General features: G+C 43.6%; 1 protein-coding gene across 1 annotated transcript; it reads right to left on the reverse strand.

Moving 5' to 3' along the window:
* Nucleotides 1-9493: 9493 nt before the first annotated feature.
* LOC125507623 lies at nucleotides 9494-14382 on the reverse strand. Its single transcript, XM_048672152.1, has 11 exons — nucleotides 14223-14382; nucleotides 12829-12914; nucleotides 12553-12671; nucleotides 12382-12481; nucleotides 11927-12109; nucleotides 11724-11842; nucleotides 11603-11655; nucleotides 11414-11524; nucleotides 10478-10630; nucleotides 9835-10396; nucleotides 9494-9509 (listed from the first exon to the last, which is right to left on the reverse strand). The coding sequence occupies exons 1-11, from the start codon at nucleotides 14380-14382 to the stop codon at nucleotides 9494-9496; spliced, it is 1662 nt and encodes a 553-aa protein (XP_048528109.1).
* Nucleotides 14383-23111: the final 8729 nt, after the last annotated feature.

The raw sequence follows: 23111 nt of genomic DNA on the forward strand, positions 1-23111 counted from the left end.
CACTCGATTCAACTAAAGTTGGAGAAACTGTCACCCGCAAGCCACCTATGTGCAAAGCACGTCGGGAGAACCGGTCTCGCGTAAGCGTACGCGTAATGTCGGTCCGGGCCGCTTCGTCCAACAATACCGCCGAACCAAAGTATGACATGCTGGTAAGCAGTATGACTTATATCACCCACAACTCACTTGTGTTCTACTCGTGCATATAACATCAACATATATAACCTAGGCTCTGATACCACTGTTGGGGAATGTAGTAATTTCAAAAAAAAATCCTACGCACACGCAAGATCATGGTGATGCATAGAAACGAGAGGGGAGAGTGTGATCTACGTACCCTTGTAGATCGACAACGGAAGCGTTAACTTGGTTGATGTAGTCGTACGTCTCCATGGCCCGACCGATCAAGCACCAAAACTACGGCACCTCCGAGTTTTAGCACACGTTCAGCTCGATGACGATCCCCGGACTAGGGGGAGAGGGGGCGCGCGGCCTGCCCTGGCAGCCCCTCCTCTTCCCCACTTTAGGCCCATGAGGCCCATTAACCCCCCGGGGGTTCCGGTAACCCCCCGGTGCTCCGGTTTTATCCGAAACTTCCCCGGAACACTTCCGGTGTCCGAATATAGCCGTCCAATATATCAATCTTTATGTCTCGACCATTTCGAGACTCCTCGTCATGTCCGTGATCACATCCGGGACTCCGAACTAACTTCGGTACATCAAAACTCATAAACTCATAATATAACTGTCATCGAAACCTTAAGCGTGCGGACCCTACGGGTTCGAGAACAATGTAGACATGACTGAGACACGTCTCCGGTCAATAACCAATAGCGGAACCTGGATGCTCATATTGGCTCCTACATTTTCTACGAAGATCTTTTATCGGTCAGACCGCATAACAACATACGTTGTTCCCTTTGTCATCGGTATGTTACTTGCCCGAGATTCGATCGTCGGTATCCCATACCTAGTTCAATCTCGTTACCGTCAAGTCTCTTTACTCGTTCCGTAATACATCATCTCACAACTAACTCATTAGTTGCAATGCTTGCAAGGCTTATGTGATGTGTATTACCGAGAGGGCCCAGAGATACCTCTCCGACAATCGGAGTGACAAATCCTAATCTCGAAATACACCAACCCAACATGTACCTTTGGAGACACCTGTAGAGCACCTTTATAATCACCCATTTACGTTGTGACGTTTGGTAGCACACAAAGTGTTCCTCCGGCAAACGGGAGTTGCATAATCTCATAGTCATAGGAACATGTATAAGTCATGAAGAAAGCAATAGCAACATATTAAACGATCGGGTGCTAAGCTAATGGAATGGGTCATGTCAATCAGATCATTCACCTAATGATGTGATCCCGTTAATCAAATAACAACTCTTTGTTTATGGTTAGGACACATAACCATCTTTGATTAACGAGCTAGTCAAGTAGAGGCATACTAGTGACACTCTGTTTGTCTATGTATTCACACATGTATTATGTTTCCGGTTAATACAATTCTAGCATGAATAATAAACATTTATCATGATATAAGGAAATAAATAATAACTTTATTATTGCCTCTAGGGCATATTTCCTTCAGTATCATAATTTCACCCACATAGCATGTGCTTGTACAAAACGGATAATGGTAGCATGTTCGTGTGTTACAAAGTTGGCATGGTATCATCATAATAGCTTCGGGAGAAAGTCTTCACTTTTTCTTCGCTTGTGTCATTTGCTTATTGCGCCGTAACCATGGATAATCTTCATTGTTTATCAGGATGCTTGGGTTAGCCTTGACATTGAAGGGAGGAATTTCATGAAACTTTTCATAATCTTCAGACATGTCTGTCTTGCCGTCCACTCCCAGGATGTCCCTTTTTCCTGAAAGAACTATGTGGCGCTTTGGCTCATCGTATGATGTATTCGCTTCCTTATCTTTTCTTTTTCTCGGTTTGGTAGACATGTCCTTCACATAGATAACCTGTGCCACATCATTGGCTAGGACGAACGGTTCGTCAGTGTACCCAAGATTTTTCAGATCCACTGTTGTCATTCCGTACTGTGGGTCTACCTGTACCTCGCCGCCTAACAGATTGACCCATTTGCACTTAAACAAAGGGACCTTAAAATCATGTCCGTAGTCAAGTTCCCATATGTCCACTATGTAACCATAATATGTGTCCTTTCCGCTCTCGGTTGCTGCATCAAAGCGGACATCGCTGTTTTGGTTGGTGCTCTTTTGATCTTGGACGATCGTGTAAAATGTATTCCTATTTATCTCGTATCCTTTGTAAGTCAATACAGTCAAAGATGGTCCCCTGGACAACAAGTACAACTCATCACAAACAGTGTTGTCACCTCTGAGACGTGTTTCCAACCAACCGCTGAAAGTCCTGATGTGTTCACATGTAATCCAGTCGTCGCACTGCTCCGGGTGTTTGGAGCGCAGACTGTTCTTGTGTTCATCGACATACGGGGTCACCAAGGTAGAGTTCTGTAGAACTGTGTAGTGTGCTTGAGACCAAGAATATCTGTCCCTGCATATTATTGAGTCTCTTCCAAGAATGCCTTTTCCAGTCAGTCTCCCCTCATACCGCGATTTAGGGAGACCTATCTTCTTAAGGCCAGGAATGAAGTCAACACAAAACCCGATAACATCCTCTGTTTGATGGCCCATGGAGATGCTTCCTTCTGTCCTAGCGCGGTTACTGACATATTTCTTTAGGACTCCCATGAACCTCTCAAAGGGGAACATATTGTGTAGAAATACGGGCCCCAGAATGACAATCTCGTCGACTAGATGAACTAGGACGTGCGTCATGATATTGAAGAAGGATGGTGGGAAAACCAGCTCGAAACTGACAAGACATTGCGCCACATCACTCCTTAGCCTTGGTACGATTTCTGGATCGATCACCTTCTGAGAGATTGCATTGAGGAATGCACATAGCTTCACAATGGCTAATCGGACGTTTTTTGGTAGAAGCCCCCTCAATGCAACCGGAAGCAGTTGCGTCATAATCACGTGGCAGTCATGAGACTTTAGGTTCTGAAACTTTTTCTCTGGCATATTTATTATTCCCTTTATATTCGACGAGAAGCCAGTCGTGACCTTCATACTGAGCAGGCATTCAAAGAAGATTTCTTTCTCTTCTTTCGTAAGAGCGTAGCTGGCAGGACCTTTATACTGCTTCGGAGGCTTGCCGTCTTTTTCGTGCAAACGTTGCAGGTCCTCCCGTGCCTCAGGTGTATCTTTTGTCTTCCCATACACGCCCAAGAAGCCTAGCAGGTTCACGCAAAGGTTCTTCGTCACGTGCATCACGTCGATTGAGGAGCGGACCTCTAGGTCTTTCCAGTAGGGTAGGTCCCAAAATATAGATTTCTTCTTCCACATGGGTGCGTGTCCCTCAGCGTCATTCCGAACAGCTAGTCCACTGGGACCCTTTCCAAAGATTACGTAGTGTAAATCATTGACCATAGTAAGTACGTGATCACCGGTACGCATGGCGGGCTTCTTCCGGTGATCTGCCTCGCCTTTGAAATGCTTGCCTTTCTTTCGACATTGATGGTTGGTCGGAAAAAATCGACGATGGCCCAGGTACACATTCTTCCTGCATTTGTCCAGGTATATACTTTCAGTGTCATCTAAACAGTGCGTGCATGCGTGGTATTCTTTGTTTGTCTGTCCTGAAAGGTTACTGAGAGCAGGCCAATCGTTGATGGTCACGAACATCAACGCCTTAAGGTTAAATTCCTCCTGTCCGTGCTCATCCCACGTACGTACACCGTTTCCATTCCACAGCTGTAAAAGTTCTTCAACTAATGGCCTTAGGTACACATCAATTTCGTTGCCGGGTTGCTTAGGGCCTTGGATGAGAACTGGCATCATAATGAACTTCCGCTTCATGCACATACAAGGAGGAAGGTTATACATACATAGAGTCACGGGCCAGGTGTTGTGATTGCTGCTCTGCTCCCCGAAAGGATTAATGCCATCCGCGCTTAAAACAAACCATACATTCCTTGGGTCCTTTGCAAACTCATCCCAGTACTTTCTCTCGATTTTTCTCCACTGCGACCCGTCAGCGGGTGCTCTCAACTTCCCATCTTTCTTTCGGTTCTCACTGTGCCATCGCATCAACTTGGCATGCTCTTCATTTCTGAACAGACGTTTCAACCATGGTATTATAGGAGCATACCACATCACCTTCGCAGGAACCCTCTTCCTGGGGGGCTCGCCGTCAACATCACCAGGGTCATCTCGTTTGATCTTATACCGCAATGCGCCGCATACCGGGCATGCGTTCAGATCCTTGTATGTACCGCGGTAGAGGATGCAGTCATTAGGGCATGCATGTATCTTCTCCACCTCCAATCCTAGAGGGCATACGGCCTTCTTTGCTGCGTATGTACTGTCGGGCAATTCGTTATCCTTTGGAAGCTTCTTCTCCAATATTTTCAGTAGCTTCTCAAATCCTTTGTCAGTCACAGCATTCTCTGCCTTCCACTGCAGCAATTCCAGTACGGTACCGAGCTTTGTGTTGCCATCTTCGCAATTGGGGTATAACCCTTTTTTGTGATCCTCTAACATGCGATCGAACTTCAGCTTCTCCTTTTGACTTTCGCATTGCGTCCTTGCATCGACAATGACCCGGCGGAGATCATCATCATCGGGCACATCGTCTGGTTCCTCTTGATCTTCAGCAGCTTCACCCGTTGCAGCATCATTGGGCACATCGTCTGGTTCCTCTTGATCTTCACCAGCTCCCCCCGTTGCAGCATCACCGTATTCAGGGGGCACATAGTTGTCATCGTACTCTTCTTCTTCGCCGTCTTCCATCATAACCCCTATTTCTCCGTGCCTCGTCCAAACATTATAGTGTGGCATGAAACCCTTGTAAAGCAGGTGGGAGTGAAGGATTTTCCAGTTAGAGTAAGACCTCATATTCCCACATTCAGTGCATGGACAACACATAAAACCATTCTGCTTGTTTGCCTCAGCCGCATCGAGAAACGCATGCATGCCCTTAATGTACTCGCAGGTGTGTCTGTCACCGTACATCCATTGCCGGTTCATCTGCGTGCATTATATATAATTAAGTGTCCAAATTAATAGAAGTTCATCATCACATTAAAACCAAAGTGCATACATAGTTCTCATCTAACAACATATAGCTCTCCAGAGCATCTAATTAATTAAACCATACATTGAAACTATGTAAAACATTTCAATGCGAAAACAAATGCGATCATAATCGCAACCAGGGTAACAATTGATCCAACGGCATAATGATACCAAGCCTCGGTATGAATGGCATATTTTCTAATCTTTCTAATCTTCAAGCGCATTGCATCCATCTTGACCTTGTGATCATAGACGACATCCGCAACATGCAACTCCAATATCATCTTCTCCTCCTCAATTTTTTTATTTTTTCCTTCAACAAATTGTTTTCTTCTTCAACTAAAGTTAACCTCTCGACAATAGGGTCGGTTGGCATTTCCGATTCACATACATCCTACATAAATAAAATCTATGTCACGTTGGTTGGCATAATTTTCATAAACAATAAATGAACCAATAGTTATAAAGATAATATATATATATATCACATCCGAATCATAGACAGGACGAGGGCCGACGGGGGCGGATACCAAAACCATCGCACTATATAAGATGCAATAATAAAAGTAATAAAATAATACAAGTATCTATGTAAACATACAAGTAAGAATATTTTTCCTTTCAGAAAGAAGATAAGAACAAGAGGCTCACCACGGTGGTGCCGGCGATGAGCTCGGCGCGGGTGATCGACGGCGGTGAAGACGGGGACGGGGCGTGACGGACCGCTAAACCTAGACAAATATTATGGAAAATGGAGTTTGGAGGTCGAGCTTGGAGAGGAGAAAGCTTAAGTAGTGTGGCTCGGACATTCCATCGAACACCTTGTGTGCATAGGAGGTGAGCTAGAGCACCACCAAGCCCTCTCCCCCTCGGCCAGAGAAAAATAGAGTACTGGGGTGCTCTGCTCGCGAGCGAGGGGTATATATAGGCACCTCATTGGTCCCGGTTGGTGACATGAACCGGGACTAAAGGGGAGCCTTTGGTCCCGGTTCAAGCCACCAACCGGGACCAATGGTGGTGGGCCAGGAGCGAGGCCCATTGGTCCCGGTTCATCCCACCAACCGGGACCAAAAGGTCCAAATGAACTGGGACCAATGGCCCACGTGGCCCGGCCGGCCCCCTGGGCTCATGAACCGGGACCAATGCCCCCATTGGTCCCGATTCTGGACTGAACCGGGACTAATGGGCTGACCCGGGCTGGACCAAAGCCCTATTTTCTACTAGTGAAGCTATGACGACACAATTTTATAAGGAGTTGCACACTTCGGATGGGTGCACAAACATGCAAGAGGTACTCGATTCAGTCCCTCAAAAGATAACAATTGACATGCGCGCCCTTTTGGATGCTGAGTATACAGAGGATGAAGTGAAGATAGCTCTATATCAAATGTTCCCTACCAAATCACTAGGTCCCGATGGGTTCCCCGCGCATTTTTCCATAAACATTGGGGTGTGTGCAGGCAGGAGAAAACAACGGTTGTTCTAAAAATTGTCAGAGGCCAAGAGAGCGCAGAAGGTATAAACAAAATGTTCTTGGTCCTAATTCCGAAGGTAAAAAATCCGACTTTGTTATCACAGTTCCGCCCCATCAGTTTGTGCAACATTTTATATAATATAGCTTCCAAGGTTATTGCTAATCGTTTGAAGCTAGTCCTTCTTGAGATTATTTCGGCACAACAATCAGTATTTGTTACGGGTCGTCTGATTATAGACAACATCCTTGTGGCCTATGAGTGTTTACATTTTATGAAGCGAAATAAAGCGGTCAAGCATCATCACCGTGCTTTGAAGTTGGATATGATGAACGCGTATGACCGAGCAGAATGGGACTATTTGGGAACTATAATGCTGAAACAGGGCTTCTGACAGAGGTGGGTGAATATTGTGATGAATCTTGTCATTCCGGGCTCATACTCAGTTCTATTTAATGGAAAGAAATTGCAGGAATTCAAACCTAGCAAAGGTATTCGACAGGGAGATCCAATCTCCCCTTACTTGTTCTTCTTGGTAGCGAGGGCCTTTCAGACCCATTAAAAAAACTGAGTCATCTCAACTGGGTGGGATTCAAGTGGCACCGACGGCACCGCCTGTTAACCACTTGTTATTCATAGATGATAGCATGCTATTCTTCAAAGCAACTGGTGGAGGGGCGACAGAAGTATCAAACCTGTTGGATAAGTATTGTCTAGTTTCAAGTCAAAGAATCAATTCTTCCAAGTCATCAATTTTCTTTAGTAAAGGTTGCCCTTCACATATCAAAGAAGAGATAAAAGGGATTTTGAATGTGCGAATGAAACTTTGAATGACAAGTACCTAGGCATGCCTTCTGACATAGGTACTTCAAAATTAGGTGATTTCAAATATCTGAAAGATAGGCTATGGAGTAAAGGTGACAGGGTGGATAGAGAAGTCCTTGTCCTCAACTGGGAAAGAAGTTTTAGTGAAATCAGTGGCACAAGTTGTGCAATTTTTCTCTATGTCTTGCTTTAAATTACCTAGGGGGCTGTGTGAACATCTTAACAATCTCATTAGGCAATTTTTTTTGGGGGGGGGGGTAAGGAAGGAAAAAGGAAGCCAACTTGGGTATCATCGAAGACTATGACTTAGCCAAAATACATGGGAGGTCTTGGTTTTCATGATTTTGAGCTCTTTAATCTAGCACTTTTGGCAGGGCAATCATGGAGGATGCTACAGCAGCCGGATTCTTTGTGTACTCGGTTGTTGTAGGCGGTCTATTTTCCCAAGGAACCATCCTGACAGTTGAATTGGGTAATCGTCCATCTCAAGTCTGGTGGGCTATCCTTGAGGGGCGCGAGGTTATGTGTCAAGGCTTAAGTAGGCGAATCGGTGATGGGTCAACTACACGGAATATGGACAGAGAATTGGATCCCGAGGAATGTTTCAATGTGGCCATTTGCTTGTCTCTCGGCTGACCCTCCTACCATGGTCAGCGACCTAATAGATCACACGAATGCGACATGGAATAGAGGGGTCATGGATCAGATCTTTATAGCAGCAGGTACAAATGCTATTCTCGGCATACCGTTATGTACGCGGCCGATGGAGAGGATCACTGGGCATGGAGTTCCGAGAGGAACAACACCTTCTCGGTTCGGTCAGCCTATCGCATGTTAGTTGATACGAAACGATAGAGGGAAAACTGGTTGGAAGGGAATGCAGGGTCCTCGGATTTTGAGACGGAATCAAAGGCATGGACGTATCTGTCGCCAGTCCAGGTGTGGGAAAGATTTGGAACTTTTTATGGAGATTGGCCAAGCATTCGATTCCTACGAGGACGTCCGCCACACAAGGAAGACGGACGAGAAGGACTGTTGCCAATTATGTGGGATGCAAGACTCTTGGCGGCACTCCCTTTTAGAATGTTCAGTAGCTCGATGTGTGTGGGCCTTGGTCGATGAGGATGTAGCAGAGTATGTACAAGCTTCGACTTCTACAGACGCCAAACAATGGATGTTCGCACTAATGGGAGAACTACCACATGCTACTATGATCAAATTGGTAGTCACGTTGTGTGCTATCTGGGCAGTAAGGCGTAAGGCTATACATGATGGGATTCTGCAGAGTCCACATGCAACACATGCCTTTGTAATCAACTTCATAGATGAACTAAACTCAATGCAATCGCCGGTGAGGAATGTGCAGCAAGCAACGACACATGAGATAACAAGGACGAGGGGTGCAATCAGGTGGATCGCGCCCAGCCAAGGAGCAACAAAAATGCAAGTCGACGGAGGCTTTTCAAGAGATGGTTTGAGTGGTGCAGCGGCTTCAGTCTGCCGGGATCAAACAGGAAATTTTCTTGGCTCATCCGCAATGGTTTTCAGGGGTATTACTAACCCAGCGATGCTAGAAGCGGTTGCATGCCATGAAGCTTTGGCTCTTGCTCTCGATTTATCTCCAACTAGAGTGGTCATCGCATGTGATTGCAAGGCAGTTGTACAAGAGATCAAGACTGGCACGGAAGAAATATATAGCGCAATCATTAAGGAGATCGTGGGACGATCCAAGGAATTCACAAGTTGTGAGATCATTTTTGAAGATCTAGTTTCGACGATCTCAACGTGAGAAATCCAATGGTGAAAAAGGTTAGGTAGTTGGACGCAAATCTACGAAAAAAGGGAAACTCCTAGATAGGGACTAATAACGTATATGCAGTGACCTTTGCAAGGGGTGCCCCTTAATTATTTCGTCTGTATGACACCTATGGGCGTCAAACATGGAAGGCTACGCCTAAAAGATTGGGAAAATGGGCTAGCCCACTCTGGCACGAACGCTTTTTTGTTTTTTCTCTTTGATTTTTAAGTTGGTTTTTCCAACAAAAAAGTATGTTGTATTTTTATGGAGCTAAATATTTGAAAACCTATAAAAAAGTAAAAACATATTGCAGAAAATTATATTAAAATGTTCAGCATATCTAGAAAAAGTTCACCGTATATTAAAAAATGTACATCATATAATTAAAAAATGTTTAATATATATAACAAAAAATGTTCATCATATACAAAAAAATCAAGATGTATTAAAAAGCCCATGAAAACCCAAAAGGGAAAAAATATGGAAAGGAGAAATTATAAAATTAAAAATGGAGAAAAAACCAAAACCCAAACATAACACAGAAAACCAAAAGAAAATAGAAAAAACCACCTCTTTGAGTGACAACAAAAAAGGAAACAAAGCCAGAACACAGATGACTAGGCTCTTCATCCTTGCGACATAGCTCAGCTGCTTCAGACTGATGGTTACCTTGCTTTTTAGCTGTGTGAAAGCCATTCATCTGATCCTCGAAGTTCGCATGTCTTTGCTGATTTCCAGTAGATTGCTCACTGGGTTCCTTACAAAATTGCATCGAGCCGCTGCAGAAAACGGATAAATTTTTCCAAGCTTCAGATTTTGTTTTCTTAGCCCTTTCCAATGCTTTATCAGCTTTATGGCAATAGCAAAAAGGGCAATCAAAATAGCCAGAGTCATCGAAAGTCACCGATGAACCAAAACAGGTCGCATGGGCGGCTAAGAAGCAGCTGGAACATTTCAGCAACTGCCCATCTTTACCGCATTTCACACATGAGTCCTGTTCCGTCAAGCTTTCTGAACTTTCCAACGGAGTGCTGCCGCAAAGAGACTCTAGCCTACCATACATTGTATTCATTATGTTTCTGCCATCAGGTGACTCTTGATCAACTTTGTCAGTACAACTGACTGCCAGCTCTTCGCCATTCTGAACATCCAAACCTTGAGCTGCGCAATTACCTGCAAACTCATTTATTTAGTGATGATGGAACGAAAATATAAGCATGTGCTTTATCACGAAATACAAAGTATTTAATTTACCTATCACAGACTTGATGGGTGTCTCAAAGCCAGTCACTGGTGACTTCTGGTTCTGCCATTTGCTAGTCTGTGCATCAACGAGCTCTGAATGTGCCTCCTTCAGCTCAAACTCCTCAAGATTCTTCATGCTGATAGGAGATGGTTCTAAGGGGCCTAAAAAAGGTATGTCGCATTCTGTCAGCACGTTTCGTGAAGATATGTTTTCTTAAAGAAGCTTATGTTTACTAATAGGATATTCAACAAATTCGGAAACTTATATGTTACAGTTTGTTTGTAGAAGCTAGTTTTGAAAGCAAAGTTTCCCTAAGCTCAAGAACTCTGTATATCTGCCGTGAAAATATAGTATACTACCTTTCTATACATTTTGTTCTAAATATTCACATAAAAGCAATGGTCAAAGTTGCACACAGAAGTTTGTGCCCATACTACAAACATATATTTGTCGAAAGGTAATCAAAACATATTTGACTCAAATCATGTAAGGTGGGGTTTTAAAGAGAGAAATATTCTCAAAAAAATGATGAAAGAAAAGATGACAAAAACCCAGGAAAATCGGAAAGACAGAATATTCATATCATGATGAGTAATCGTGAACTATCTGACACTCATTGAGATGGAATATTTGATCTCTGGTTTGCTTTTGAGTTTGATGGTGAAGTGGTGAACAGAACTTTTCTATAAAATTACTAACAAAACTATATAATTAGTAATTTAACAGCACATTTCCCATGTTAACTTTTCATCATAAATCATTAACCATTAAAAGTTAAAAAGTAAGATAAATTGGCGCTCTTATAATTATTGCAATTATCTCAACGGAAGATGTCTTTTGGAAATATGATGATACTAACATCCTATATGAAACATTTTTTTGGCAGGAAAATGTGTGTGTGCCACTGTGCTCGTTTTACTTAGTGCAAAACATAACGTACTTACCATTCTTCTGGGAACTAAAAGGTGTCTCAAAGCCCAGTGGTGACATTTGTTTCTGGTATCTGTCAAGAGCAGCGCGCCAAACCTCCTCCCATGCATGTTTCTGACCCTCCACTGTACGTCATCACAAACATTAAAAGATAAACACAGAGCAAATCAATCTACATCGACATCCTGTGTATTTGCACTTACCAGGTCGTCCAAAGGCCAGAACCATGGCAGCCTTTGATGGTGGTTTTCCCTGTCTAAAAAGAAAAGAAAATTACATTGCAGAAACTCAAATAACTGTTGAGACTTAGAAGTAATAACTCACTTAAGATCTGCATTTATTAATATATGTGCATACAACTGCGCATGCTGTTCATCGGTGAACGCTTCGTGCGCCAAAGCTTCACAGGTGTTCTTAAGTGAACTCCCAGGTGTCCTCACACCCTAACAATTATGATAAAAATCATGTTAATATATAAGAAAATAATTTCTGAAAGAAAAAGCTCTTCAGAAGGGAAGGAACCAGACCATGTAGGAGGGAAGTGATGGATGAGCAAACACACCTGCATGGCACACAGAGAGTGATGGAAAGAGGGGGAAGGGGATTACCTCGGTATCTGGAACAGCTTGAGATCCGGCATACGGTTTCCATTCAGGAGCCTGAATCTCCTCTGATGAATCTGTCAGTGCTCGCTCTGCAAACAAAAGGCTCTCTGTATTATATCAGCTTGACTGATTTCGAGCAAGGTAAGCGGCCAAGATTCAATTTCACAATCTAGCCAATGCAAGGCAGGAATCCAATCTCGGGTAAATACTAACATCAGTAGCCCAAATTTTGGCAGGCTGTAAAAGCCCCTATTTTGAACCCAAAGTATATACGAATTTGAAAGAAAAAAGAGGGGCGGCGAAGGTGACTTGGGACGTGAGCAAGCACATGAAAATCACAAACTCGCTGCATAAGCAATGGATTGAGGGGATCAAACACAAATTGAAAGGAGAAGCCAGGTAGCTGGCGTCTCCGTACCTAGAGGAGGAGGGTTGCGTACGGGGCGTGGGGCGGACTTTGCTGGTGGTTTTCCCTGGCTACAAAGAAGATACAATTAAATTGGAGAAACTCACATAACTGCTGAGACTTGCAAGTAGTAATAACTCACGTAAGATCTGCATTGACTAGTATCTGTGCATCCAACTGTGCATGCAGTTCATAGGCGAATGCTTTATGCGTCAAAGCTTCACGGGTGCTCTTAACCCAACTTACAGGTGTCGTCACATGCTAACAATTATGATAAACATGTCAATACATTACCACTAACCACAACAAGTATGACAAACCATGTCAGTATTAAAAATACAATCTAAAAAATAAAAATAGTTCGTCGGTAGCGAGGGAGCCAGACCATGCATGTGAGAGGGAAGTGAAGCACGTGTACCGCAGTTTCTGGAAGAGCTTGAGATCTGACATAAGGTTTCCACTCAGGGCTCTGAATCTCCTCTGGTGAATTTGGCAGTGCTCCCTCTGCAAACAAAAAGGTTCTCTGTATTATATCGACTTGACTGATTTCGAGCAAGGTAAGTGACCAAGATTCAATTCACAATCTAGCCAATGCAAGGCAGGAATCCAATCTCAGGTAAATACTAACACCAGTAGCCCAAATTTTGGCAGGCTGTAAAAGCCCCTATTTCGAACCCAAAGTATATACGAATTTGAAAGAAAAAAGAGGGGCAGCAAAATCACAAACTCACGTTCCGCATCGTACGTATTGTGTGGAGCCCCAGAGGCGACTCGACTGAGGGGCTCACAAACTCACGCTCTGCACCCTAGAGCCTAGACCCTAGGCGTCTCGATTGAGGGGCTTGAGCCCCAGAGGAAACGGATGAAAATATTGTGTGGAGCCATGGTCCGTACATCTACAGGCAGCATATACCTGGAAATGTGCACAGCGCGTATCAGAAAAATTGGCGGGAGCGATCAAGAACTACTTATCACGCTAACATTTACTAATAAAACCTACTGCATGCCCACAATATAGGCTATAAAAAATCCCCTCGTCGATGCAATGGCTGTCTCCAGTGCACCCAGATCAGTCTACATTTTTATGTTCGCCTCCACCGTGGTGTTTTTCCTGGCATGGTGCCCTGACCAACTACATAGCTACATGATTCCTTTTTCTTTTAAATGCTACAGATTAGCACACCAAAATATTGCGCGCTGACTATTTGTATATATATACTCCCTCCGTTCCTAAATATTTATCTTTCTAAAGGTTTCAACAAGTCTATATACATACGGAGCAAAATGAGTGAATCTACACTCTAAAATATGTCTATATACATCCGTATGTGATAACCATTTGAAATATCTAGAAAGACAAATACTCTTTGGCCTCTATTAAAGATGAAGAAACTATGTGTCAGATGTCAGATAAAGTAAAAGAAAAGACAATTCTAATGCAAAAAATTTGTAGATTTAGATGGGCATAGCAAAACATTTTCGGAGACCAGAGGGTTTAGAGTCATGCATCAGTGTGTCACAAAAATACAGCATAAGGATGCGGTCTGTGCAAAAACATGAAGTTTGGCTGTGTTTCTACAAATTTGAATGACCTTTTGACCCCGGCTGCATGGTTTTTGTGCAACATGCAAATATCATGGACAGATGGATCAAGGCAAACAGTAGAAGATCAAGGAAATTTGGATGCTGACAATGGTGCCGAGCCGAGCCTAGGGGAATTTGAATGCTGACAATGTACATGAAAACGGTACAAGATGGAACGGTGCTGAACTTCCCCTCTCGGAAACGGAAGGGGGGCGACGCCGGCCGTACCTTGAGGAGGGGGAGGAGGGCCGCGAAACGGCGTAAACCCTAGCTTGCGCGGGGTGACGGGCGGGCGGCGCGCGGGATCCGGCCGAGCGGGGCCGGCGCGCGGCGTCGCGGCGGTGGCCGGCGTTGATTCTCCCAGGTCGACGGCTGCCGCATGGGCCATCGGATGAGGGGTGGAGTGGAGCGGGGGAGGAGAGTGGGGTTTGAAATTGGGTGACGGGACTCTAACGAACGCGACGGCCGACCTTTTTTTCGCTAACGGAAATAGATTTTTTTTGAGAGAAGCTAACGGAAATAGATTAGAGAGAAGACGACGGTGGGAGATGAAAGGGGGAGAAGGGCCTGGGCTGGGCTGCACCGCATCATCTGTTCGAGCAGCGCCGGCGGATGTCATTCGGCCCGATAGCTGAAACCACGTTCCCCTCGGAAAAAATAAACTCCCAACATTTGGCTAATTTTTTTAAGGACAGTAAAACTGACGGTGTGCCGGCACCCATCTCGAGGACGAGCAGGAATTAAATTTGGGGATGCTTGATACGTCTCCAACGTATCTATAATTTTTGATTACTCCATGCTATATTATCTTCTGTTTTGAACATTATTAGGCTTTATTATTCACTTTTATATTATTTTTGGGACTAACCTATTAACCGGAGCCCAGTCCAGAATTGTTGTTTTTTGCCTATTTCAGAGTTTCGCAGAAAAAGAATATCAAACGGAGTCCAAACGAAATGAAACCTTCGGGAACGTGATTTTTGGAACGAACATGATCCAGGAGACTTGGACCCTACGTAAAGCAACCAACAGGGAAGCCACGAGGTAGGGGGGCGCGCCTTCCACCCTTGTGGGCCCCCTGTTGCTCCACCGACATACTCCTTCCTCCTATATATATATACCTACGTACCCCCAAACGATCAAATACGGAGCCAAAAACCTAATTCCACCGCCGCAACCTTCTGTACCCATGAGATCCCATCTTGGGGCCTGTTCCGGAGCTCCGCCGGAAGGGGCATCGATCACGGAGGGCTTCTACATCAACACCATAGCCTCTCCGATGATGTGTGAGTAGTTTACCTCAGACCTTTGGGTCCATAGTTATTAGCTAGATGGCTTCTTCTCTCTTTTTGGATCTCAATACAATGTTCTCCCCCTCTCTCGTGGAGATATATTCGATGTAATCTTCTTTTGCGGTGTGTTTGTTGAGACCGATGAATTGTGGGTTTATGATCAAGTTTATCTAAGAACAATATTTGAATCTTCTGAATTCTTTTATGTATGATTGGTTATCTTTGCAAGTCTCTTCGAATTATCAGTTTGGTTTGACCTACTAGATTGATCTTTCTTGCAATGGGAGAAGTGCTTGGCTTTGGGTTCAATCTTGCGGTGTCCTTTTCCAGTGACAGCAGGGGCAGCAAGGCACGTATTGTATTGTTGCCATCGAGGATAACAAGATGGGATTTTTATCATATTGCATGAGTTTATCCCTCTACATCATGTCATCTTGCTTAAAGCGTTACTCTGTTCTTATGAACTTAATACTCTAGATGCATGCTGGATAGCGGGCGATGTGTGGAGTAATAGTAGTAGATGCAGGCAGGAGTCGGTGTACTTGTCTCGGACGTGATGCCTATATACATGATCATACCTAGATATTCTCATAACTATGCTCAATTCTGTCAATTGCTCAACAGTAATTTGTTCACCCACCGTAAAATACCTATGCTCTTGAGAGAAGCCACTAGTGAAACCTATGGCCCCCGGGTCTATTTTCCATCATATTAATCTTCCAACACTTAGCTATTTTCATTGCCTTTTATTTTACTTTTCATCTTTATCATAAAAATACCAAAAATATTATCTTATCATATCTATCATATCTCACTCTCATAAGTGACCGTGTAGGGATTGACAACCCCTTATCGCATTGGTTGCGAGGATTTATTTGTTTTGTGTAGGTGCGAGGGACTCACGCGTAGCCTCCTACTGGATTGATACCTTGGTTCTCAAAAACTGAGGAAAATACTTACGCTACTTTGCTGCATCACCCTTTTCTCTTCAAGGAAAAACCAACACAGTGCTCAAGAGGTAGCAATCCTCCTTTGAGGCCTTCGCTTTGAAGAGACGATTTTGCTGCATCGCTGAGTTGATCTACCAGGAATTGGGTGGAGAGCCGCGAGATGGAAGAAGAGAGTAGAGATTTTTCCACGGAAATAGGGCGGACAACTACAAAAGTGCGGGCTCCGCCTTCCTTTTGGGTGGGCCAAAGGTGTTAGAGTCTGACGTGTCTCGTGTACGGACTCCCGCAAAGCCCCTCCCCTGTTTCACTAGTAGAAAAAGGGCCTTCAGTCCCGGTTCATAAGGGCCTTTAGTCCCGGTTCTGGAACCGGGACTAAAGGGTCAGTACTAATGCCTCTCCCTTTAGTCCCGGTTCTGGAACCGGGACTAAAGGGTCGGTACTAATGCCTCTCCCTTTAGTCCCGGTTCAATCCAGAACTGGGACTAAAGGGCGCGGCCACGTGGAGCTCCACCTTTAGTCCCGGTTGGTAACACCAACCGGGACTAAAGGAAATTTTATGATTTTTTTTGATTTTTTTTGGTTTTTAAATTTCTGAATTATTTTAACCTCTAGTCTGTAATCACCACCCCTCATCACTTCTCAATTTATTCTCTAATCACCCCTCATAATTCCAAATCATCTAACTTCTCGAACGGTCACCCATCCTCCCACTCCCCCAGTCTGAGCACGCTTAACTTCCGGGTTATATTCTCCCTCGCTCCAAGTCTGCACTTGTTGTTTTCCTGACAATACTAAGATGTCAATCCTATTAACCTTCAGGAATTTTGCTTGAGCATGAAGTGACACATTTCATAGTTTTATTTTGAAACTATTGTTTTAAAAAACAATAATTATTTAGTAACACTAATATTTCTTGAATAATTAGTTTGACCATTGTTTGACCACAGTTTGACCATAGTTTGACCAGATTTGACCAAAATTGAAATAACTGAAATAATTATTTAGTAACACTAATATTCTAGAATAATTAGTTTGACCATTGTTTGACCACAGTTTGCCCACTGTTTGAATTTTTTCGATTTTTTCACTCTAGATCTTAAAAGCCCCGTAACTTTTTTCTATTAGGTTTTTGAGGATTTTGAAAATGTTTAATGGGGTGCCCCCAGTTAAATTCGGATGTAACTTTTCGAGTAGATGATTTTTCATATAAAAAACTTTTTCATCCGAGTTAGTATGCAAAAGTTATGCCCATTTTTACAAATTTCAGAGAGATTTTGCAAATAAAGTCAAAATTCACATTTGCAAATTTTCCCAACAACTAGACCACATATCACATGGGAAACTTATTTTCTTTTATTTTTTTGACATTTCCATCATTTTCTTTTATTTTTTTTAAACTGAAAAGGCGATCCATGGGGGGGGGGTAGAGTTTGAAAATGGGACCTTTAGTACCGGTTCGTGGCACGAACCGGGACTAAAGGTCTCAACCCCATTAGTCCCGGTTCGTGCCTCAAACCGGGACTAAAGGTCTAATCTTTAGTCCCGGTTTGAGGCACGAACCGGGACCAATGGTTGTGGGCCAGGAGCGAGGCCCATTGGTCCCGGTTCATCCCACCAACCGGGACCAAAAGGTCCAGATGAACCGGGACCAATGGCCCACGTGGCCCGGCCGGCCCCCTGGGCTCACGAACCGGGACCAATGCCCGCATTGGTCCCGATTCTGAACTGAACCGGGACTAATGGGCTGACCCGGCCTGGACCAAAGCCCTGTTTTCTACTAGTGTTTGGTCCCGGTTTACATGAATATTGTCATCTGGACAGCTTCACGGATGGATGGGGTCGGCATTGGATGCTTTCCGCGGTCCGAACAACTGTATCCAATTGTATGCGAACGGTTTGAGGGTCGGTGTTGTAGATGCCCTTAGCTCGGGCATGAACATGTACGTATGTCAATTTGGATGCTGGCTAGATTGCCCTAAGAGCATCTCCAATTGAAGATGCAAATTTGGAGATGTAAAAGAGGAGATATAAAAATGTACATCTCCAAAAAGTGCTTTTTTACATCTCCAAAAAGAGGCAACTCCAACAAGTGATGCATATTGGAGATGTAAAACTGCAACTCCAATAGATGATGCAAAAACTAGTGGGCGGCGGCTGAACGGCGTCGCGGCGTGATTCGGGGCGGTGCCGTGGGGCAACGGCGAGGAAGCGGCGGTAGTGCGGTGTGACTCGGGGTGGCGCCGTCGGGGCAACGGCGGCTGTGCGTGGCGGTAGCGGAGGAGCGTCGGAGGGGTGGCGGGGGTGGTAAATCGTGACGACGACGACGCAAATCTGGGCGGTGAAGCAGCGGCAGAGGAGCGGTGATTTGAGGCAGAGAAAGGAGGAGGAGCGGCATAGGAGTGGTGAAGGGGCTGTGGTTGCGTGAATCGGGGCGGCGGAGTAGCCGCGGCTGCGGCGAGGTGGGTCAGACCACCGACGGCGATGGAGGAGGCCGCGGGGTCTCCGGCTTCGGCCATGGTGGCAGCGGTTGCGCGGGAGCCAACTGAAGGCCGGTTGACGCACGGCTAGCGTTTTTACATCTATAGTAGGTGCTTTACTGAATCCAACCTTCCGCATGGCGCGGCTTTTACGTGCATTTGAATCGACGATGGGTATTGCGTGGTTTTCCGGCTTATATTGCGCCTAAGTATAGTAATGTCTGTGAGATCAAATGTTCATGCGCTATGGTTTTGGACTCGTTTTTATAGGACGTGGCTAGACGTCGCCTGCGTGCTCGATGGGGCGTTTGGGCGCACCTTCCATACAATCTAAGTACAGTTCAATTACACGCATCACATACTAAAACAGGAAAATCACCTGATCTTCGTGTCTGCTCGCGCTCTCCTGCCCCGTGATTCCTCAGGAATATCCCACATGCATGCATTAATTGGGGTTTCAATTTTTTTAAAGGCATAACTTTTGATTCGAGCGTCGAAATTTCAAACCGTTTTCACCGTTGGGTTTCCCGCGACGGATTCTTCAAAACTAGATCCCATTTGAGTAGGTTTCGACGAACTTTTTTTGAGCAACTTCAGGTGCAACGGAGAAAACTTTAGTGGTATAGGAAAGCAACTCCTTGTTTTTGGCATAGTAGAAATGCCTATTAGGTTGGTTTGTGTAAAAACGAAAAGATCTAGCAAAACATGAGGCGTCTTAGTGCTACATGCAAAGCAACTTCACTGCACTATGTATACCTGTGAATTTTGCTGACATTATCCCAATTTGTCTATCGTGATTGCTCAGTTGCCTGTCATTGGTCGTTAGTGGCCTATGGTTGAGTCTCTGTTACCTACAAATACTATGAAATTGACTACCATTTATGACCAATTGCTTGCTATTGGTAATTAGTTGTCCATTATTGCTGCTCAGTTGCCAATCGTTGATCATTAGTTGCCTATGGTTGAGTCTCGGTTGCCCACAAATACTCTGAAATTGCCTACCATTGATGCTCAGTTGCTTGCTAATGGTAATTAGTTGCCTACCATTGCTGCTCAGATGTTTATCGTTGATCGTCACTTGCCTACAGTTGAGTCTCAGTTGCCTACAAATACTATGAAATTGCTTACCATTGATGCTCAGTTTCTTGCTAGTGATAATTAGTTGCCTACCACTGATGCTCTGTTACCTAACTTTGCAAATTAGTTGTCTACAAATAATGTGAAGTTGTTTATCATTGTTTTTCTAAGTTGCCTACGAACATTATGAAGTTTAGTTGCCTACCAGTGACGCTTAGTTGCCTGCTACTACTATTTTAGTTGCCTATAATACATTGAAAAGTTGTCCATTAGTGTTGCTAAGTTGCCTATCTATGAAACTATGTTTCTTACAATACCAAAAATTCTTGCATGCAACTAAGGATGATGTGAAGCAAGTGGCTAGTCATGACAGGCAATTTGGATAATGTTAGTCCACTTCAAAAACTAAGCTGCCTACAATACTATCAACTTGGAGGCAAAACAAGTTCGAAAAAGTGCCATAGCACCCGGGTGCCCCGGCACCCCCTAGTACAGTGCGTTTGAGCCATTATAAGATTCCCACACGAGTCTGACTACTTAGACAGCTTTTGCAGTGGGTGATAGAGATGACTTGAGCATTAGCAACAAATTAATCCATCACGACCTCAAGCATTAGCAACAAATTAATCCATCACGACCTCAAGCTGTGATAGCATTAGCAACAAATTAATCCATCACGACCTCAAGCTGTGGGAAGGGAGGCACCTTTTCGATGGAGACAGAGATGACTTGACAGCACTATTGTAGGTGCTTCCTGTCCATTTTTTTTGCATTCGGTGACAGAACTTGTCATGGTCTTAGAGATCCCTGCCTACGTGAATAGTACAGATTCCCAGCATATAGGTAGGTCGTTGTCCAGCCCGTGATTCAAAAACAGCAAAAATAACCAACGCAGGACATCACATGTCACTGTTCAATCTTTGTCTCTCTCTCTCTCGCACCACATGCACATGCAAAACCAGTCTTGGTCTAGAGAGAGGCAGTGCTTGACTAGACCCAGATTTGTTTGTTTTCTATCCTTATTCTTGGGCTTAACGAGGCAACGAAGCTGCAACGAAATCATTGGCTACAGTGAAGCACACACATCTCGAAGTGCAGATAAGGGGGTGCCTGGGCACCCGGGATCTAAAAGTCCAGTCTCAAACAAGTTATGGAAGTATATTTGCTAGTTATGGTAGGAAACTTAGAGGTGAAGCTAGTTAACTTGGTAGTTATGGTTGTCAACTTCAAAGGGATTTTTGATGATAGGTAGTCATATTACACAAACTAACAAGAAGTTGTTTTCCTGTAGCACTAAAATTGCTTCCGTAGCACCCAAAGTTGCACGTAAAAAAAATTAGTCAAAACATACTCATATATGATCTAGTTTTGAAGAGCTCGTCGCGGAGAACCTAGCGGTGAAAACTGATCTTAATTTTGATGTTCCGTTCAAAAGTTATAGCTTTTTAAAATTTTAAAAATACAAATTAAATGCATGCAGATTTATATTTTTCTAACACATGAAGTCACTGGACGTTCTTTGCAGCTCTCATTTGTGAAGAGAATTCACGGGATGATGCCCTCATGAAAAGAGTTTAAGTGTGTTAGGGTCTTAGGGACCATGTGGTAGGTGACAGAGAGGGAGACAAGGGTGTGCGCTCGCTTCAACATAATAGCACAGCTGCACTTTTAAGTATTTAGTTTTCTTTATTGCTTCGGTGGTCTCGGTGGTCGAGGTTACAGGGGATATCTCGAGTGTATATACTAGCTAACCTGGCCAACCAGTAGTCCTACTCGCTCATGGTTTAGGAAACTTACACGAACACATGCATATACACGTACACGAAACGGACACGGACAAGCAGTCGTGTTTAATCCTAATAATATCCACCTCATCAGCGTCCCTGTTGTACCGTCTCCCCTCTCCCACTCCATTGACCCCAACCAGCACCACTCGCCTCCGACACATATCGACCTAGATGTCGTCTGCTTCCCAAAAATATCTCACCCCCAGCAACACCCCAACCCTATGTTGCGCCGCCGCATACCCCCAACACCAGTCACAAAACCCAACAGTCGAACACTCGTAGGGTGGAGAGGCAGGAGCACCGAATAGATCTGCAGAAATCTGCATGTACTTGTGTTACTGTATATTGTATGGGTTATGCTTTACAATGTGTTAGTACTTATGGAAGCATATATGTTTCGAGGTTACAGATTAGTTGCATACTACTCCCTCTGTTCCAAAATAAAGTTAGTACAAAGTTGAGTCATCTATTTTGGAACGGAGGCCCGTGCACTTGCACGGGCTAGGTTATAACAATGCATTAGCTAACCATTTAGAAGAATATTGCGATGAATATAGAGACTTGGTGATATGCTCTTGAAAGTTTAATTAGTTAACACTACAATTTGTTTTGTAACATGTGCATCGTCAGTAGTTGCCTAATTATACTTCATTCTACAACAGATGCAAGAACCAAGATCTTAAAATTGTTTAGGCATCCTCAAGAAGAAGCAATATTTCTACAACTAATATAGCCCGAAGGATAAATATTAGAAATTGATAGTTTCATTTACTTAATTAATAGTTCTCATATGGTTCCTTTTCATGGCGTTCGAATTAAGCATATCTTTTTATAAAGCCCACAATAATAATTGTATAAAGGATATCAAAACATCTATATGAGCTTCATTCTTTTTGTAGCAGACTTTGTCACACAAACACGTGCCCACAGGGAAACCAAAAGAAAAGAATAGAACGAACATACACAATAGAAACTTGAAAAGTTTTACATGTAATAGTGGTATTTGTCATTTCTTTTATCCACTCAAGAACCATCTGAATTTACCCCATGTCTATGCTACACTGTTTTTGTCTGTATGACCCTGCATCCATTCATCAAATAATTGAAAGAGTACCGCATGAGCTACCAAATTGCCTTTCTCTCACAAAAAGGATGCGGTATTATCTATATCTTATTCCTGTCACCCAAGATGCATCTGGAAAGTGATCCAAGTTAGTAACTAAAGCGTTCATGTAGTGATTTAATGTTGTACATAGATAATCTAAGATGCAATTTGATAACAATCAGAATTTATTTATTTAATTATTAATTAAAAACCACCAATTATCCTACAACATAACAGGATAATAACCTTTCTAAGAAAGCTGCCAGGTCATTTTACACATGGAAGGATAGTTCTTGCATTTGTTCACTTTCCTAATAAGTCAAAGTGCTGCATAAAATAGAAAGCACATTGATTAACGTAATTGAAAATTACTATAATTGTGGGTTAGAAATAGTACTAAATGTTATGACCATGTAGAACAATATAAAA

This window comes from Triticum urartu, chromosome 5 (genome assembly GCF_003073215.2).
Source record: "Triticum urartu cultivar G1812 chromosome 5, Tu2.1, whole genome shotgun sequence".
NCBI lineage: Eukaryota > Viridiplantae > Streptophyta > Magnoliopsida > Poales > Poaceae > Triticum > Triticum urartu.